The sequence below is a fragment of the Juglans regia genome, chromosome 13 (genome assembly GCF_001411555.2).
Source record: "Juglans regia cultivar Chandler chromosome 13, Walnut 2.0, whole genome shotgun sequence".
In the NCBI taxonomy this organism is placed as follows: domain Eukaryota; kingdom Viridiplantae; phylum Streptophyta; class Magnoliopsida; order Fagales; family Juglandaceae; genus Juglans; species Juglans regia.
The window spans coordinates 3964377-3984881 of record NC_049913.1 but is presented as its reverse complement, the minus strand read 5'-3'; the positions used below and the strand labels follow the sequence as shown (position 1 = coordinate 3984881).

At 31.1% G+C, this 20505-nt stretch overlaps 2 protein-coding genes across 3 annotated transcripts; both read right to left on the bottom strand.

Moving 5' to 3' along the window:
- Positions 1–8956: 8956 nt before the first annotated feature.
- Positions 8957–11805, bottom strand: LOC109007026 (cytochrome P450 81E8-like). The gene is made up of 2 exons (XM_018986507.2): positions 10846–11805; positions 8957–9774 (listed from the first exon to the last, which is right to left on the bottom strand). The coding sequence occupies exons 1-2, from the start codon at positions 11743–11745 to the stop codon at positions 9139–9141; spliced, it is 1536 nt and encodes a 511-aa protein (XP_018842052.1). The 5' UTR covers positions 11746–11805; the 3' UTR covers positions 8957–9138.
- Positions 11806–14161: 2356 nt separating this feature from the next.
- Positions 14162–20297, bottom strand: LOC109006975 (probable importin subunit beta-4). 2 transcript variants are annotated; one of them, XM_018986441.2, is made up of 8 exons: positions 19209–20297; positions 17266–17306; positions 16919–16949; positions 15887–16104; positions 15668–15788; positions 15456–15502; positions 15230–15334; positions 14162–14297 (listed from the first exon to the last, which is right to left on the bottom strand). In XM_018986441.2, the coding sequence occupies exons 1-8, from the start codon at positions 19240–19242 to the stop codon at positions 14169–14171; spliced, it is 726 nt and encodes a 241-aa protein (XP_018841986.2). In that variant the 5' UTR covers positions 19243–20297; the 3' UTR covers positions 14162–14168. The 2 variants fall into 2 exon arrangements, with proteins under 2 accessions (XP_018841986.2, XP_035540180.1); XM_035684287.1 differs by lacking the exon at positions 15230–15334.
- Positions 20298–20505: the final 208 nt, after the last annotated feature.

The following is a 20505-nucleotide window of genomic DNA, read 5'->3' as shown; positions in this document are numbered from 1 at the left end:
TTTATTTATTATAAGTATAACATTTAATCCTAGCCACTGGTTTCTTAGGTAAGGGAAATATCTTCCCAAGTTTAATTCTTATCAGCCATTTTTGCTTCTAAGGGAATGAGTCTCAAATGTCACTTAAGTCTTTGAATCTCTCTCCTCTTCTCTCTCTTTTTCCTTTTTATTCTTCGATGCTAACCCTTATCATTTCTTTCATAAAAAATTTATTTATCATCTTCACATATTATACATTACATTTTTTTTTATTTTTTTCTCTTATTAAATATATAATATATAGATGATCAGTAAAAAATTTTAACAAATTTAAGAATAATAAAACCAATTTAAAAAATAATAATAATAAAAAAATGTGATGTATGTTATATGAGAATGATGAATAGCAAAATTATTTTCTCCAACATCACTCACTCTCTCTCTCTCTCTACCTCCCTCCCTCTCCTTACCGAAAGCTTGAAGACCAAAATCATTCTGAGCCCTTCCACTGCGCCACTCAGCTCTCCATGAAAACCAACCGAAAAAACCTACAAAAATTCAAAGAAAATAGCTCTGATTTCAACATAGACAACGAAAACAGCAGCCATTGTACCTAGGTTTAAGGGTGTCTTAGATCAACACATATTACCGATAGTTATCAATTTGGTTTGTTTTGGTGTACATCGGAATGTTAGTATAAGTGGGTATGATATATGTAGTGAGTCTATACAAATTTGAAGGGATTCTGTTTAGATCTGCATTGTTTCTTTGAGATCTAAGCATATCTTTATCTGGAATTCTCAAAACAAAATTTTTTTGTTTCCTTTCCTCTCTCCCTCTCTCTGTGTCAATTTCTTTGTTAGAAATTTTTTTTATGAATCCTTAAAAATTTGAAGATTATATTTATTTGGTACAAATCTGAGTGATATTTTTTGTAATGATGTGAAAAAAATCATACTAATATTTTTTGTAATGATTTTTTTTTGTAAAAATTCGATTGGGTATGATTCATTATAGACAGAGAATGATCACCCACCATGCACGAAAATTTAAGACTTTGCTATTTAGATCTACACAAATAGTTTTTTAATTTGATTTGTTCTTGTATACATCGGTATAATTTTTTTACTCAACTTAATCATATGCTTCAACTTGACCATGAGGGCACATATTCCAAAGTATCATATATTATTTTTTTTTATGATTAAAATATTAATTTCTTTATGATTAAAATTATACATCGGTATAAATTTTTTACTCAACTTAATCATATACTTCAACTTGACCATGAGGGCACATATTTCAAAGCATCATATATTATTTTTTTATGATTAAATAATTAATTTCTTTATGATTTAAATTATACATCGGTATAAATTTTTTACTCAATTTAATCATATTCTTCAACTTGATCATGAGGCACATATTCCAAAGCATCATATATTATTTTTTTATAGTTAAAATATTAATTTCTAAGTTTTTTTTTTTATTTTACCAATGACCACTAACATATATTTTGTATTAAAAAAATAATGTGTGCGTAATAAGGCAAAAGCAGAAGAGGAGTTTCTTTAGTGAATATATTATTTTGGAGGGTGAACTTTTGTGGAAAAAATAAAACACTAAACCTTACGGATTTTACAACATTACCCTTAGTTTTATTATTTTATTTATTTTAAGTATAACCTTTAATCCTAGCCATTGGTTTGTTGGGTAAGGGAAATATCTTGGCAGGTTTAATTCTCATCACCCATTTTTGTTTCTAAGACTACTAACATTAGATTCATCAAATTCATTTTTAAAATTTGATAAAAAATATATACTTTTCATAAATGTAAAATCTTCTTATCTATAATCTCACATTGGAATTTAGATTAGTCATTAAATTCATCAAAATAATAATATAATATTATTTTTTTAAAAAAAATATTTTTAATTTTTTCTTTCATATCTTGCAATTACACTAACAATATGTTAAGTAATAATTTAATTTGATACTTAAATTATTGTTTTGAAATTAATTTTTTTCCTCAGCCTAATTATCCAACAAACACATTTTACCAACAAATTATTGCTTTTATTATTTAAGGTTAATTGTAGAGTTTTATCATAATATTGAAGCTCTATTAAACCGCACCACATTGAAATTTTTTGCTTAAAAAAAAATTTAATTAAATCATAATTTGGAATTAAACTACACGGCATCTGCTAATCAATCCTCATATTGAAATATTGAGCATCTACAACCCAATTGGGTTAGATAGACATCCATAACAGAAGACACTAACAAGATCTTTCACAATCAAGTTCAAGAATCAACTCAGATTCATCTTGCTGAATTTGGAATCTGCTATCATTACACAAAATAAAGAGAAAGTAGGCTTGTTGCACTCATACTTTGAACTCAATTCAGACTAATGCAACTCAATTCAGTTTAATGTAACTCTTTCCAAAATACTGCCATCACACAAAATATTTAACAAGCATTTACAATCATATTAATCTACAATCAGAACTTGCTGCCACATAACATTCAGATTAATCTAACTCAACTGATCACTATTACACAAAATAAATAACAAGCATATACAATCAGCGCACAAAAAGTTCCCCTTCTAGCTGGATGTTTGCATAAATATGAAGATCAGTTTTCATCAAGTCACATTCAGATCAAGTGTGAAGTTCCACTTCCAGCCCACTTCCAATTCAGTTCACATCAACTCACAATTCAGTTTACATCAAGTCACAATTCAATTTACATCAAGTCACAATTCAGTTCCACTTCCCACATTAGATGGAGTTGTTTGGATCATAACATTAAAATATTGCTCATATGTTGGAGTTCAACATTCTTCTCCACTTTGTAAGAGAGTGGTGAATAAGGTGTCATCCTCAGATGGACAGTCCATCCTTTAAGAATCAGACAATAAATACAAGGCAGCACAATAAGCATAAGAAAATATATACAAGGCAACACAATAAAATAGATATTAGGCAGCACAAGAAAATAGATACAAGACAACACATTTTAAAAACCATTATGAAAATCCTAGCCAAAATAGAGTTTTATCAATTCCAGTATTGAATAGAGCAGTATACATTATCAAAAAAAATGTCCAAAGCAACTTCATGACAATGGGATAATACTTTGAATATGTTTCGATCGCAACAGGCCACAAAAAGTCACAATTAAGATTACAATTAAAGTCACAATTCAAATTACAAAAAGTCACAGTTAACATTAATAGGTGGCATTGCAGTGTATTATTAGAGGTTCATTATGTGGCATCCCCAAGTTGATTCAAGTCTCTAAATTTTGTTATAAAGAAATTGAATTAAATATTCCTTTAATATTATTGTTGTTATTGGTAGTTGTAAATCAATGATATTCAAAAATCATTTTGCTGACTATAAGCAAGTAGACAATCCTCTTGAAACATTTTGCTGACTATTATTGTTGTTTTCGCAATTGCAATAAACACTCAATGCAATTGCTCAAAACTCCAAGCTCTACAACATATTTCAAATCTAGGCATTCATGCATCCGTTTCTTACTTTTTAATAATATACGCAATTATAAAAAGAGCATCTCAGATAAAATCTCAACTAGAAATATTTTTTGGATTCTATAATTTGCCATCTTCATACACATAAAAAAAAATCTAAAATCCCTAATAATTGCTCGGTGTAAAAAAAAAAAAAAAAATCAATCTATTTATCCCTTGTTTCACAATCAAGGCACGACACTCAAATTAATTGAAAAAAGCATCTATATTTTGCCTGTGAAGAAACAACATAAAACCCACAAAAAAAGATTGAAAAAATAACTCTTTCTTTCAAACAATTCAAATAATAGAAGGATTGAAATACATACATGGAGTTAAAAAAATTTTCACGAGTAAAAATACATACATAAGCATACAAATGTAGTGTAAAATTTATCATACATGCATATATGTATGATTAATATATGTTCATATTTATGCAAACATCCAGCTGCTTGTGTTTATTGATTTATGAGATTATGAGTTGGTGCAGTAGTAGTGGTAGCAGCTGATGGGGGACCCTTCGCATGCACATAAAGTGGTTGCTAGAAAATATTGTTTATAGAGCTTGCCCTCATCTAGTACTACTGCTAGCTTGAGGCCTTTTCTTTCTACTTTTAGATAGTATTTTAATTCCTGGATCATTATCAAAGGCTTAAATCATGCCAGATTGAGTTGTATCAGAAGTTGAATGGGGTTGTCGATGGACGTGGTGTTTGATAATACATGTAATTGAGTTTTTTTTTTTTTTTTAAATTTTTTAGCTAATGATATTTATATTTTACTTTTCTGTTGATGCCAGCTGGTGCATGCATCATGGTTCTTGAGACGTTTCAACATATTATTCAATAAAAAATATGCACGCATACCAGTACTGCCATTGACAAGTAATTTATATATGACCTGATCTTATCAATCTTGAGGTGCATTTTTGTAACGCCCTAATAGAAGGTCCAAACCACACGGCCTATACTTCAAAAGGACTAGTCAATGATACAATTGGAGCCTCATTAGAACCTTATAAAGAGTAAGAACTTCTCCTTCCCAAGCAATGTGGGATCCCATACACCACCTACTCTTACTCATATCCATATGGGGTATCACAATCTACCCCCCTTAAATTCCCGACGTCCTCGTCGGGCCCGTCTATTATAGGTGGCACGGCTCAAATCCCACATTTCTGGTTGGGATAGGCTCTGATACCATTTGTAACGCCCCAATAGAAGGCCCAAACCACACGGCCTATACTCCAAAAGGACTAGTCAATGATACAATTGGAGCCCCATTAGAACCTTATAAAGAGTAAGAACTTCTCCTTCCCAAGTAATGTGGGATCCCATACACCACCTACCCTTACTCATATCCATATGGGGTATCACAATTTTGGTCGTGGAATTATGGATTTTTGCTATTATTTTTTTATGTGGAAGAGAAATATAATTAAAAGGAACATGCTTTCAAATTGGCATGCACCTTGATTAATTAGTATTACTCTCTAATTAATTTTCTTTTGATATATTCTGAATCTTCTTTTTATATTCATATCTAACTTGTGAATCCTCTAAATATTTTTTTACCAATTAAACATTCACATAGGTTAAGATTATTTGTTTGGCATGTTTGATTTTTTATTCTATTGTGTTTCATTACTCAATAACAGATGAAAGAAAATTCTGTGAGTTATAATATCGATACAATCAAAAGGGTTGGTAGTGATTCCTCTTCTATTCCAGTATATATGAAGGAGAATGAGAGTCTTCAAATTTTTGCATATATATATTTTTTTATAAAATGTAAGTAAATTTTAAATTTATAAAAAAATTATTTTTTAATAATTTTCTATATTTAAAAAAAATAATTACGAAAGGACTTACACTGCATAATTATATATAGCATTATTCTTACTTACATACGGATGAAATATTGAAATATATCTCTCCCTTAAAGAAATCTCATTATAGAGTTACTATGTAGCTTATTCCGTATATGACAATTGACAGAAAAGTATTGGATATAAATTGCTGACCAAATATGCAAACTACAAACTTCTGATGGCCATTGAAGCCAACTACACGCGCGGGGACGAACGTACGTAATTTAATAGAAAATTTTAAAGAGAAATGATAGTTATAATTTTGAATATAAAAATATTACATAATTATTTTAAAAAAAGTAAATAAATATAAGATTTATAAAAAAAAAATTTTAATAATAAATTTTACTCTTTTTCAAAACGACTGTACGATACTTTCGTACTTTACGAATGTATGTAACAATATTACTCAATTTTAAAATAAACAAAAGTTAAATATTTTAATTATAAATATATATTATAAAAATAAATATATAAATTAAAGTAACTAGATGTAGTATATTAGTTTATAAAATTATTTTTATTATAAAATAGATATAACGAAATTTCTCCCAATTGCTTATTGGACCAACTTGTAATATACAAACACTGAAAACACAACTTTCACCAACTCAACCTCAACAAGCAAATAAATTAAATAACATAACACGGGACACAAAACCAAATAAAACACAATAAATAAGGAAAATAAATAAATATTTTTGCACATTGTGAAATTAGAAGAAAAAAAGAAGTCTTCATATAGGAAAAACGGAGAAGACACTTGAAACAGCTAGCAAGACCAACAACAACTTGCATGCAAGAGCCTCGTTAGGTTTGATGCGATGATGAAGTTTAGAGGAATAAAATAAACATAATATTATTGGTAAATGAGAGGAAACATGTAAGATGGAGGGGCGCCCACATGAGCAAATCACGTCCTATGCATGCTTCAGGTGAAAAGTGGCAACGGTCATTTTAATACGATGACTGAAGGCTGGCCAGCCGTGTGTGGTGCGGTAAGGAGGGCTAAGCCGTCCTTAACAGGTTTCCACATCCATCCTATATCAATATATAATCTCTTCATATTTTTGTTCTTTCTTGAATTTAGTATTTAGGCTGTAGAGTTTTTAGAGTGTTACTCTATTTTATTCTACATAGTACACTTATCACCAATAAGAGATACTTTTACTGGATAAACTTGTGGAACAACTCAAAAAATTGTACTTGAGATATTCCGTTATTCACTCTTACAACAAGAGCAAGCAAGACATGGTAATTCTATAGACTTTTGATCCACAAAACACAATGATTGGTCTTGTCTGCAAACTTCTATTCATCCAAATCCAACACCTCATTTTCTTTTGAGTTCTATACCTCTGTGACACTTTGTGTCTACACAAATAGACAAATAAAAAAGGGACAAGATTTCACGTGTCTTGATATTTTAAGATTTTCTTCTTCTTGATCTCCTTTTTCTAATTACTTTTTTTTTTAATTATTAGGCACCTAATAACTAATTTGAAGATCTTGCATGGATCTAAAGAAATATTGAATGGTCGATGCTTCTTACAAAGGGTCGAGTACTATGCATTAATATCTTTACAGATCCAAACATTTCAGATTTTTTGTGGAACTCTTAAGTAACTACTTGATACATTCCTAACAAAAAGAGTCCAATCAATTCAACTGTGAGCTTAACGTACGTGATTACTCTTATAACAAGGAGACTAGAGTTATCCAATATGTCATAGTCCAAGAACAAGTACAAGGCCTCAGCCACTGAGTTGGAAGTCTAATGCTTGTTGGGCCATGGGACATCTTATGCTTAGATGGTTATTTTCATTGCTAGTTGGGCTCTTTGTTGTTTAATTGGATTTTAGTGGTAGTGGGTTAATGAGCTTAGGCCCTTAGTTCTCATTTCAATAGTTCTTTTAGTGTGCTTTTAGTCTAACGTGGGTCATTCTTGTTGAAATCTGCAAAACAGTTACGTTTGGATAGTGAGAATACTTAAAAAGTGTTAAGAATATTTATAAATAGTTATGAGTAGAGATTGAAATAGATTTGTAGATCCTATTGAAAGTATTTTGAGTTGTTAACTTTTGAATAGATAATTGAAAAAAGTGTAGGTCCTATCAATGATTGATTTTTTTTAATGATGATTTTATTTATATATAATAGTGATAAATATTATGGTGATTGTATTTTTATTTATATATATTAGTGATAAATATTATAGAATATTTGTAAATAGTTATGAGTAGATACTAAAGTGAGTTTGTGGGTCCCATTGAGAGTATTTTGTGTTGTTTGGATGTATGAAGTAGGTTGAATTGTTGAATTTTGGATAGATAATTGAAAAATGTGTAGGCCCCATCAATGATTATTTTTTTTAATGATGATTTTATTTATATATAATAGTGATAAATATTATAGTGATTTTATTTTTATTTATATATAATAGTGATAAATATTATAGAATATTTGTGAACAGTTATGAGTAGAGATTAAAGTGGGTTTGTGGGTCCCATTGAGAGTATTTTTAGTTGTTTGGATGTATGAAATACCTTGAATTGTTGACTTTTGGATAGATAATTGAAAAATATGTGGGTCCCATCAATGATTGATTTTTTTTAATGATAATTTTATTTATATATAATAGTGATAAATATTATAGTGGAGAGACTTTGGAGAGACCTTGGTACAAAGATGATTCACTGTATTTGACATGTGGAGTATTTTTATCAGTACGAGAATACTTCAAAAGTATTAAGATATATTCGCTACCCAAACATGCCAACGCTCTACGAAAATTATTCTTGAATGTTATAGAAATTTCTTGGCTTTCTCTCACTTTCTCTCATTTTCCTTTCATTTTTTTGGAGGAACTCCCTCTGAGAGAGCAAATCAGTGTTATCTTATTTTAATTCTTGAGACATGTTACACAATAGTGGATTGTGTTGCTTATTTGTATGACTATGCTTTACGGTATTATTTTGTATTAAGCACTTATAGTTTGAGTATTCAGATATTTTCAAGTATTTTGAGAATACTTCATTATAATTTATTATTATTTTTTACATACTTTTTATTATTTATTATTATTTAATATTTTATTATTATTTTTTCACTACTATTAATATAATATTTCAAAATACCTCACTACCTAAACGTAATAAATGGATAGTGAAGTATTTACTACTATTTATTATTTTATTATTACTTTTCGTTACTATTTAATATTCTATCATTATTTTTTTATTACTGTTCACGGAATACTTGAGAATACTCATTTCCCAAACGCAATTGGTTGAATATAGTCTGAAGGAGGTCGGCAGCACTGTTAACTTCCGCATGGGATGTGGAACTACAAGCAAGACCTTTAGAGAGGACTGTGTCTTCAGCCCCCGCTTGTGGACGGGACAAATTCAATGCTCTTTTACTGCCCTTATATTGATCTTTTGTGAGCGTTACTGGCGTTTATTGCCAAGTTGCCGGCGTTTATGGGATGCCGGCAAACTCCCTTTTTTTTTGGTAGTGTATGTAACCCTCTTACCCACACACAGAAAAAGAATATCACTTCAACCAAATCCATTCTTATTACGCAATAGAATTTATAATTTGATTATCGATACAACTTAATATCCAGTAGAAGCGGAGAAAATACACAAAATATTGAGAATTTCTTTTTTTTGGGTAAGAGATTTAGTCGCGTATAAATATAATCCAGTAAGTCGATCGAGATCACGAGACTGTTCAAAATCAAATAACATCAACAAATTCAGATGTAGAGAGAATCTTCTTCATGATGGGGCGAGCTTTACACATGGCCTCCAGTGCCACAGCTTTGGGCATGGTGACCCCATTACCCTCAGTCATGTCAATCTCTTCATCGTTGATCCTCTCCCACTCGAAGCATTGAATCAATGATCCCAAAGTCAAGCCCACCATGCGCTGGGCAAGACCCGCCCCAGGACAAGCCCTCCTCCCCAATCCAAATGGCATGATCAGCTTGTGCGCATCACCTTTGCCACTTTCGAACCTCTCAGGCTTGAAATCGGTTGCATTGTCCCATACATTCGGGTCTCTGTGTATGGCCCATGCATTGATAAATACTATCGTGTTTCTCGGAACATCATATCCTTCAATAGTACAGTCTTCGGATGACATGTGGGGTAGTAGTAATGGTGCAGGAGGGTACAATCGTAAAGTCTCTGAGATGATATTTTGAAGGTAGCATAATTGAGAGACATTTGATTCATCAACTAACCTTTCTTCTCCAATCTGACCATCCAATTCAACTTTAGCCTTTTTCAATGTGTCGGGATGATTGAGCAGACTGGACATTGCCCATTCTAATGTCACCGATGACGTATCGGTCCCCGCAAGTAATAAGACCTGTTTGGTGAAAACAATGATCACAAGATAATAAAGGTAACAGAAAATAAACCAAAACAAGAGCTAACATTAAGTAACGAAGTAAGAAAATTTAATTTCATAACCATTTTAATTATTATCATATGATTGACATGTAAAAATTAATTAATAATCTTTTTTTAGTTATTTGATATCATACTAATAGACGAAAAATAGAGAGTTATAAATGATTGAAAGTTCTAATAGTGTCTTAAGGGTATATTTAGATGTTTAAAATATTTTAAAATTTTATGAATATTTGTGAAATAATTTGTGTAAATATTCTTTTATTAGATTTTGATAAACTAAAGAGAAAAAATTGAATAAAGTATTTTTTATTGTATTAGAGTTTGTAAAAGTGAATAGATAAGATTAAAAAATTGTTTAGACATAACTTTTTAATATTATTTTTGTTTTGAAACCGGTAAATATTATATTATTTTTTGTTTGAGTAGTTATTTTATTAGAAGAAATTTTAAAATTCAAAATAAAGAAGTAATTTGTGTCTGAATAAAAATATAGAATAATGTTACATGTAATCATGGAATGCACACGTGTCATGCAGTTTATTTGAAAAAAGTAGGGTTTACTATTAAAAAATTAATTTTTTTTATGTGGACCCTATATTTATTCACTTTTTTTTCAAATAATTGTGCGATACTTTCGCACTCAGGATTGCAACTATAATTTTTTAAAAATATAATAAAGTTAAAATATTATTTAAATATAATTATTTGGATACTATTTTTATTTTTTAAAATTTGAAAAATTTGCACCATTTTTTGTGTTTTGAAAGTTCAAAACATAAATAATGATTAAATAAATATTAAATGAAAAGTTGAATATTTAAAATTTAAAAGTATTTTATGTTTAAAGTGATGTTTGAGAAGAAAATATATGATATAATCATATAACTTTATAATATTTGTACATGTTGGGATGGTTCCTAATTTTCTCGTTAGGTTCATCAACTTTCTCCGCCACAAAAAATCATTCATGCTCAAAATGCCAGAAAAACAAAATAAGTTGGAAACAGGAATGCATTGCACTTACCAGTATAAGCCCCTTGATAATCTGGTCAGTGTAATATTCAGGCTGTGATTTCTGCAGAGAAAGCAAATGGTCAATCATGGTATTTCCCTGCTCCTTCTCACGCCTCTTCTCATCGATAAGGCCCTGCAAGAACGCATCCGTCCTGTTGGCAAGTTTCTTCAGTCTCTTCTCGAACCCCCCACGATCGATCCATTGCAGCAAGGGCACAAATTCTCCAGGATTCGACGCCCCTCCATTAGCGGTTACCTCTTTCATTATCTCCCTAAACTGCCTCGCTTCTTCCTCGTCCTTCACGTCCACCCCGTACCCGTAATAGCTCTTCCCCGCCACCATTCTCATTACGATGTTAAAGGTGAGCTCCGAGAACAATGATTTCAGCTCCACCTTGGCGAAATCTTTGCACGAGTTATGTGATAGTTTTCGAAGCAAGCGCTTGATCTCGTCCCTTCGTATGCCCGAGAACATGTTGAGGCGATTGGTCGAGAGTATCTCGAGGGAGCTTATGCGGCGGAGATTGCGCCAGTGATCGCCATAGGGGGCTGCTGTGAGGGTGGTGTAGTTGTAGCCGAGGTGCTTGCCTCCGAGCATGGCAGGGCGGTTGGCTAAGACGATGTCGTTCTTGGTGAAACATTCCTCGACTGCGGATGGGGACGAGACTACAACCACGAGACGAGAACCAAAGCGAAGAGACAAAACTTGGCCGTATTTCTGTGAGAGGCGGTAAAATGTACGGTGGAGGGGTTTCTTAAGGAGATGGAGATGACCCAGGACAGGCAGAGAATTAGGTGGGCTGGGTGGGAGGTTTTTGCGGAGCCTTCTTGTTTGAAAGTAGAACTTGAGAGCAAAGAGAAGGAGAAAGGTTAGAAGTGAGAGGGACGAATAAAGCAGGATGTCTTCCATGATTGCCTTTTGTTTTCTCTATCTTTTGCTTACATTTATTACATGCGTCTCTGAGATAATATATATATCCATACATTGAGAAGTACTGTACAGAAATTTCACATTTTATATATTATTTTAAAAATATATGATTTTATTTATTTATTTTTATGTGATTTTATGTATATAAAAATAAATAAATAAAATTACATATTTTTAAATAATATGCAGAATAAAATTTATGTCTAAAATTTTTATATATATTTATATATTTAGAGAGAGAAAAGAGATAAGAGAGAGAGAATGGGTAAAAGGAGAAGAAGCCACGACTGACTACGAATCAACGAAGTTGGTTTAGAGTTGGAATCTTCCGATATTAATACCTTACGCAAGTCACTGCGTGCATATTTTTACTTGATTAGGTTTTGCTTACATTTAAAATTCACTTCAATTCATATCATATCATCATTATAATTTTTTTAAATTTTTATTTAAAATATAATAAATAATTTAACTTTTATTTTATTATTTACAATTCATTTCAACTCATAAAAATAAAGTTAAATAAAATATTATTAGAATATATTTTTTAATATTATTTTTATTTTAAGATTTAAAAAAATTAAATTATTTATTATATTTTGTGTAAGATTTTAAAAAAATTATAATAATTATATAAGACAAAATAAGATAGTTTAATTTTATTTAATTCAAGATATTTACACCTAAAGAGCGCAAACAAGGAGGAAGAGATGTGAGAAAGGAATAGAAAAGCTAGCATCTCAATTTTGAAGATTATGAGATAAGATATGATGTCTACACAAATGGGCTGCATGCATGCATACGCGTGTAAAGCTGCGTGGAGGAAGAAATACTAAAGAGATATTTGGAAACAATTTTTATTTCATCTAGTTTTACTTTCTTTTTTAAAATATTATTTAAATATACTTTTAAATTAATTATTATAATTTTTTTAAACTAATTATTATAATTTTTTTAAACTTACAAATAAAAAAATAAAAATAATTTAATTTTTTCAAATCTCAAAATAAAAATAATATAACTATACATTAATCATTATTTATCTCTGCATTCCATACTTAACAATTTTTTTTCTAGAATGTAAAGTATATATAACTAATAAAAAGAATTATTAATTTTAAAATCTAATAAATATTTAACTAAAATTATCTTATAATTATTTACAAATTATCTTATTATTCATAAATTTACTTGTAACCGTACTCTCCTGATCATTTCTAAAGATGTGTTTGAATGTTGAAGTGAATTGAGTTGAGATAATAAAATATTGTTAGAATATTATTTATTATTATTATTATTATTATTATTTTAATATTTAAAAAAATTAAATTATTTATTATATTTTATGTTAAGATTTGAAAAAGTTGTAATGATAAATTGATAGAAATTGAGCGGAATTTTAGTTTCAAACGAAGCCAGGGTAGGTTTGGGGGGTGAGATGAGAATTTTGTGTTTTATTTTGAAGTTTAAAATATTAAGTTTTAATATTATTATTGTTTTGGGATTTGAAAAAGGTGTATTGAGATTTGAAAAAGTTGAATTGTTTATTATATTTTGTATGGAGATTTGAAAAAAGTGTAATGATGAGATAAGATGAGATGAAAATTTTGTGTTTTGTTTTAGCTCCCAAACCTGCCCTTAAATCATCCTGTTCTGGGCCACCAGCGTTGAAAGTTCACAAGCACTAGGGCCCACAATATTCCTAACGTCAGTGAGTGCGTAAATATTTGTTTGATTAGTCTTCTTTTCCCTTTTGCGTCAAAGAGTACGTGATCGGCTACTATTTAGGATGAAATATTGAAAGAATGGTTGCTCCATTCTTACCGTTGAGCGTATTTTCTTTTTATATATTTAAATATATATCAATATATTTAAAATTACTTTCTTAATTATTAAATAAAAAAAATAAAATTAAGCAACAGCCAAATAAAGCGGTCAAAATAGGCAACAAAATAGTTTTTCCCATATTGAAATAGAACAATGTTAGATACAGTCCTTATTTAGAGATTATAATATAAACTTAAGCTATTTTAATTTTAAAACTTTTTAAAATTATAAAGTTATTCCTCTTAAATTAATATTTTTTCTCATTTAATAATATGTCTGTATATACAATCTCTACTTAAAAATTGCAAATAAAATTTCTAATTGAAATATGTTAAGTTATCCCTATCATCTGGAAAATTCTAAAGACAGTCCCTGTGGCTGTGGTTCAGTGAGACCCCACGCACGACCTGATGGGTTACCATCTAGTTTTTATTCCATACATGATAAGTAGATAAATTTCATATAATTTAAAAAAAAAAAAAAAATCTCTCTAATAAAAAATAATTTTTTTATAATTTTTTAAGATATAGTTCATTTTTTTAAAAAAATTTATATAAAATTTATCTATTTCAAATTTATACAATCATTTCTATAAATAAAAGATACACATACGTCTGCACGGTGTGAATCTTGGAAGAAAATAGGCGTCCCCACAGATGAAAAACGGAGAAGGCACCGGAAGCAGCTAGCAGAGCTACAACAACCTGCAAGAGCAGTAACAACCTCTAGTTAGGTTTGATAAAAAGGAATAAAACAAACATAACATTGGTGAACGGGAGGGAACACGAGAGCAAGACACAGTTCTATACTTTTCATCCACGGAACACGGCCTTGTTTTGCAAACTTATATTCATCTAATCCAACACCTGATATATATATATATATATATATATATATTTTTAATAACTAAGAAGATATTTCATTGATGAGCTATTTTGTTCTCAAATCAGTGTGTATAGCACACCATTAATATTATTTAAATAGTAGGATTTGATTTGTAAAATTTAAAATTTAAAATTTATTTTCTAAATTAAATTATGCCATGTAAGCTGGACGCCTTAGAATAACAATACTCTTTCTTGATATATAGATATAGCACAAGTACACAGAATACACCAGTTACGAACTAGAACCAACCACGTGATAACTTTCCCATATCGATACAGAAAGTCAGTTTGTAGTTCAACAAAATCCAGGAAGGTTCTCACTTTTTAATATACCAGATCAAGTGTAGAATGCTAGGACTAAAACATTATAATCACAAACAGAATCCAGAAGCAAGCATCATTAAAGAATAAATACCAATCTAATGGGAAACAAATTTAGTGATGAACCAAGTCTAAATTATGGGAAAAGAATGGTAGCGAGCGCATTAGCATTCACGGGAGTGAGGTTGCTTAAAAGGGGTTGCATTTGTTGCCCATAAAGTGAAATCAAGTAGGAGAAAGATCTGCCCACTTGAGCTTTAACTTCAGCAGTTTCTTCTGGGGACACCACTACTTGAGCAAAAAGATTGACCCACTCAGGAACTAGACAGAGGATCTACATACATCATATATATATATATATATAGAGAGAGAGAGAAAGAGAGAGAGAGAGAGCAAAAACATCACTTATTGGGAAATGAAACAATTACCAGAGGATTTGTTGATAAAACAAGAGTAGATATACAACTATAGACTGCCATGGACTCTTCATGATCCTCTTTCAAGGGAAGAACTTTTAAGAAAACAGGAAGGACCTATGTAAAAGCAACCAAGGGATAGACAGGAGCAAAAGGAATAATTAACTATACCAAGAAATGACACTGGTTTCTTTAAAGGAAAAAAAAAAAAAAGCATGAGAAAACGCCAGAAGATAACCTGATTTAAGGGGACGTGCTCAGGATGCGCCATTATCATCCTCGCCACTGCACCAGCAACATTTTCTGGTTCAGATTCCCCAAATAGTGGGTAAAGTCCACGTAATATGTCACCACAGTATCTGGTATTGATGAAAGGAAAAAACTACAGCAAGGCAAAATGCAGCATTCCTTCTATTAGTTGCCTCAGACAGAAGCTAGTTCTTTTAGTACCAATGGCATCACTCTCTGAAATGTATGGAGTGAGGTTTCCAAAATAGGCCACATATTCTTGAGCAACTTCTGCAAGGCAAGCAACCACCATTTCCCGTTCTTGCGGAGGGCGTGAAGCTCTCTGCATTTGCCAATAGCTACAAGAATGAGACGCTGAACAAATAAATGATAGCATAGAATTACTAATACATACATCACAAGACCAGTTTACTAACCCACATCGAATTTCATTAAGGGATCATATAGCTTTGCAAATATGGGTGCAAAATGAGAACCCATGGACTTAGCAAATGCAGGAAGAAGAACAGAAACTGCATCCATAAGCTCTTTATCATGTTGAGTATCATCATCATCAATGTCACTGTCAGATTCTGTCTGCTGACAAGCCGATTCCTCTTGGAGCAAAAACAAAGTAGTGTCAACAAGCTGAGGCATATCTGAAATCAGATCACACAGAAAAACAAGTTCAAAATTTGACTTCTGGCTTGAATCTGAAAGATTTCTTTCAATAATAGGCAAAATAAAGGCAACTAAACTTCTACTTACATGGCTCAACAGCCATGTAACCATATTCCTTGATGATGTCAGCTATGCTCACAGTGGCTGAACCAGAAATTTGTTATAGGGGGGCGAGCAAAGCTAAAATTATAATAAAATATTTTTTATTCTATTTTTGAGTCAAAATAATTTATAAGATCAAAATAATTTTATAGAAGAAGTTAAGATAATGTTTTAGAGAGAAAACCAACACAATATGAGATAATATAATCCTATTAAATCATAAAAAGACTAATAATTTTTTTTTTTTTTTCAAACTTTGGGGGGGCCATGGCCCCCCTGCCCCTGTGTAGGTTCGCCACTGTATGCTCAGACAAGCTTGAGCAACAATGTCCTTGTTATCATCTTCAGCGTAGTCTTGATACAAATAGTCATCACTGTGTCTGCAGATTAAGGCCTCATTTGTTTTCAGAAAACTTCTCAACTCATTTTATCTCATCTCATCTCATCATTACAATTTTTCAAAATTTCCATACAAAATAAAATAAACAATTCAACTTTTTCAAATTTTAAAACAAAAATAATATTAAAAAAAAATATTCTAAAAATATTTTATTCAATTTTTTAACTTTAATCTTAACTCAACTCATCTCATCTGATTTGCGAAAACAATCGAGGCCTAAAAGACATTATAAGAGCCAGGCCAGGCAATTTCAGAACTAGATATTTGCTATTTTTAAATTAAGTTCTTACCAAAAACTTCTTTCAATTTCTCTGTTCCTTCCTGCCAAACAAAAAGAAAAATTGCGATGGTATTAGTACCTAGTAGTATATCCTGCCATCTATGATGGTTCACAACATAGAGTAACAAGACCAAGCTATTTTTTAAACTGAAGTTGCTAATCTAAAGAGTGCATTTCTAAAAATATCGGACAATTGAAATAGTTCTTTATTCACTAAAATATAAATGTAACCAATATTGCCAGAAAAAAATCTCCATAAAAAAATTCCAGAAGCAAAATAAAAGACATGGTTCAAAATTGAGAGAGAGAGAGAGAGAGAGAGAGAGAGAGAGAGAGAGGGTCCAGATGCAGACTAACATTTTGGCTCTGGAAGATTGTCTGTGCCGCTATTAGGATATCTGCAATTAAAATCAATTCACTATGAGAGTTCTATAGTTTTTCATACATGTATGTGTAACATAAATTGTGATTACCCCATACTGAGTGATAAAGATAGGTGGTGTATGAGTCTATGAGATACTACATTGTTTGGAAGGAGAAATTCTTACTCTTTATATTGATTCTAATGAGACTCCAAGTGTATCATTGACTAATCATTTTGAAGTATAGGTTTAGATGTGGCTTAGGCTTTCCTTGGGACATTACAAACAGCATCAGAGCTGTGTCCTATAGCCATATCACCTATGATAGACTGGCCCGACGAGGACGATGGGAATTTAAGGGGGGAGATTGCGAACATCGAATAGGCCAAGGAGATAAAGACACTAGTATTTTGGCTGAGCTAATCATGGTCTGAACTAGATAATAAGAATCATCAGGGATTTATGAGCAAACATATTCTAGGTATTAAAACAGATTTGGCCATATTCATCCCCTTACAAGAGAGACAAAAAGTTTTTAGTGTAATAATACTAGGTGAAAAATCTCAGATATCATGACAAGCATGCTCCTCCCGAAGTAAGCAAATCACATGCGGTACAGGATCACCCATAAATGTTGAAATAAGTCACCACTTTATGATTGTGCCCGTGCAAATAAGTTTCCAAAAATGTCCCCACATAGTTAAATACTATTATATTAAAAGATGGCATTACACTTTGACCGAAGTGAAGACATAAAAAATACATGACAGCTCTTTCCAAAACTTTCTATCATGTCTGGAACAAATGGTTATTTTAACTGCAGTTAAATCGGTCATGCTCTTATATATGTAGCTCGAAACTATCAATTGGACAAAATCATCTTCTCTGAGGTCAAGTTGTAATTGAAACAAGCTGCCAATACCAAAGCCGTGAGCTTATAACCTTAGGTATTGGTACTGGTGCCGGGACCACAACTAAGCAAAGCGCAGAATATACACCAAATCTTATATAAGTAGCTCCAAATTATCAATTGGACAAAATCATCTTATCTAAGGTCAAAACAGTTGGGGAACTACTAGCGTGCTGGACAGAAGGCATAACAGTGCACAATTGGCAGCAGTGTGGCGTATGTTACCTTTGTGCCTGATGTGGTGTTTATGGTCAGAAAGGAATGATAGGTGCTTTAACAACAAGGAGCGTGCAGTGGGAGAAATCTGGAATTTTTTTGTTTTTTCTCTTTTACAGTGATTTTCTGCTATTTTACTGAAGGGTGGGAGTGTCCATGAGTTTCTATCTTCTTTTCAGCTCACTAGAATATAATTAGGTGTCTCACTTTGTATACTTTTTGTGTACTTGGGCATTGTCTAGTTTCATTCTATTCAATAAAGATATCTATTTACTTATATAAAAAAAAAAAACAAGCTGCCAATACCAAAGCTGTGAGGTTATATAAGCTTAGGTACTGGTACTGGCATGGCGCCACAACTAAGCAAGGTGCGTAATATATACCATAAATTTTGCGTATACAAGAATAAGTGAATAACTATCATATAAATTTTGCGTATACAAGAATAAGTGAATAGCCTATCAAGATCAACATTATCCATCATACTTAGAGAATCATAGAGACCATAAGTACGCGACAAGATGGCAATGATCAACAACACGACATTATACTAACATATAGAGGGCAAGCTATGAATAAATCTTTACAACCTCCTCACAATTCACACTCCACATTTTTTTTAATTTTTATTATTTTTTTCTTTTATAAAATATTTATTATATAAATAATGAATAGAAAATTTGAAATAATTTAAAAAGAATAAACTAAAAAAAAAATTAAAAAATTAAAAAATTTGAAAAAATGTAGAGTGTAGAGTGTGGTGGAAGTTGTGTAGCAAAACTCCAAATGGCGTCAAAGAGTCATAAGCTTACTTCTCTGTGGTCTTCTTGCGCACTCTGACTTCATTGGAACAAAAAGGGCAGCAAATCAGGCCAATGATCAATCTCCAGCAGGAACAGCTTTGCGATGATGCTCACTACATTTGCACTTGCTCATCTCATGGTGGGCTGCAGTGGCACAATCAATGAGATCATCATCAAAATACAAAATGAAAACAAAGATGCACATGATAAATTAAATATTGGATACAGTTGACTAGCTGAAAGAGAAAGATACTCAAATTTAATAAACCCCAAAGTGCAAGAAAAAAAAGGACAAATTTAAAGAATAGATCACATACAGGGAGGTTCAGGTTCAGAGAAAAAAGATATTTGAAATGAAATATCGAGCAGTTTTTGTCTCCAGAAGCTTGAAAAAAGTTTCACTATGGGATGGCATCATTTCAACTTAGTTTTCTAACGCTTATCACCAGCCAAACATGAAACTCCAAAGCCTCAAAGTTCTATTCAACAATAACATTAGACATAAAGGAATGCTAAATGATAAACCACGAATATGGTGTAAGGGGCATCACGGTAAAATCTCTTTATAGCATGCGATTGAACCAGTGATCGCAACAGAGTGGATTTATGACTTGCCGATAATCAATGGCAATTGCAATGCATCAATATAGTTGCAAAACCAACAAGCTCCTACAGGGACCCATCAAGATTCAACAACGGTGATATCACATAAATCCTTTAATCATAGCATAAAAAATCTCAACTTAGCCAAATTTCTGTATACAGCACAGTTAAAAAGGACATAAATCCCCAATTTTTAAGTTTCTCTCACATCCTCGACTTTCCTGATCAAACAAATGGAGTAACTAACTCTACTTAATTATTCTAAACTTAATCAGAAACTCAAATTTATGAAATTCAAAATTCTGAATTCTGACTTTATCTTAAAAACTAAAATTTCAATCGAACTGCCAATGTCTAATCAGAAAAGATTATTCGCACCCAATTCGATAAACCAAACACCACCATATACAATTCACAGCATCAAGACTTAAAATCCAAATAAATAATACCCATCTCCATATTCAGGGCTTGTTTGGAAAAAAAATTCATCTTAAATTTTCATTTCATTTCATCTCATCTTCTTTCTAAACATCACTCAAACACAAATAAATACTTCCAAATTAATTACTATAATTTTTCCAAACTTCCAAATAAAAAATAAAAACCATTCAATATTTCAAATCTCCAAAAAAAATAATATTAACAAACTATATTCTAATAATATTTTAACTTTATAATATTTTTTATTATTTTTTTTCTATTC

What these genes read in the sequence shown, in the direction of transcription:
- LOC109007026 (XM_018986507.2), bottom strand. Translation starts at nt 11,745, where the DNA reads ATGGAAGACATCCTGCTTTATTCGTCCCTCTCACTTCTAACCTTTCTC. An exon ending in TTATCAAGGGGCTTATACTG is followed by an intron (nt 9,775 to 10,845) that starts GTAAGTGCAATG and finishes TTCACCAAACAG; the next exon opens with GTCTTATTACTTGCGGGGAC.
- LOC109006975 (XM_018986441.2), bottom strand. Translation starts at nt 19,242, where the DNA reads ATGAAGTCAGAGTGCGCAAGAAGACCACAGAGAA. An exon ending in GAAATTGAAAGAAGTTTTTG is followed by an intron (nt 16,105 to 16,918) that starts GTAAGAACTTAA and finishes ATCTGATTTCAG; the next exon opens with ATATGCCTCAGCTTGTTGAC. An exon ending in ATCCCTTAATGAAATTCGAT is followed by an intron (nt 15,789 to 15,886) that starts GTGGGTTAGTAA and finishes TGGCAAATGCAG; the next exon opens with AGAGCTTCACGCCCTCCGCA.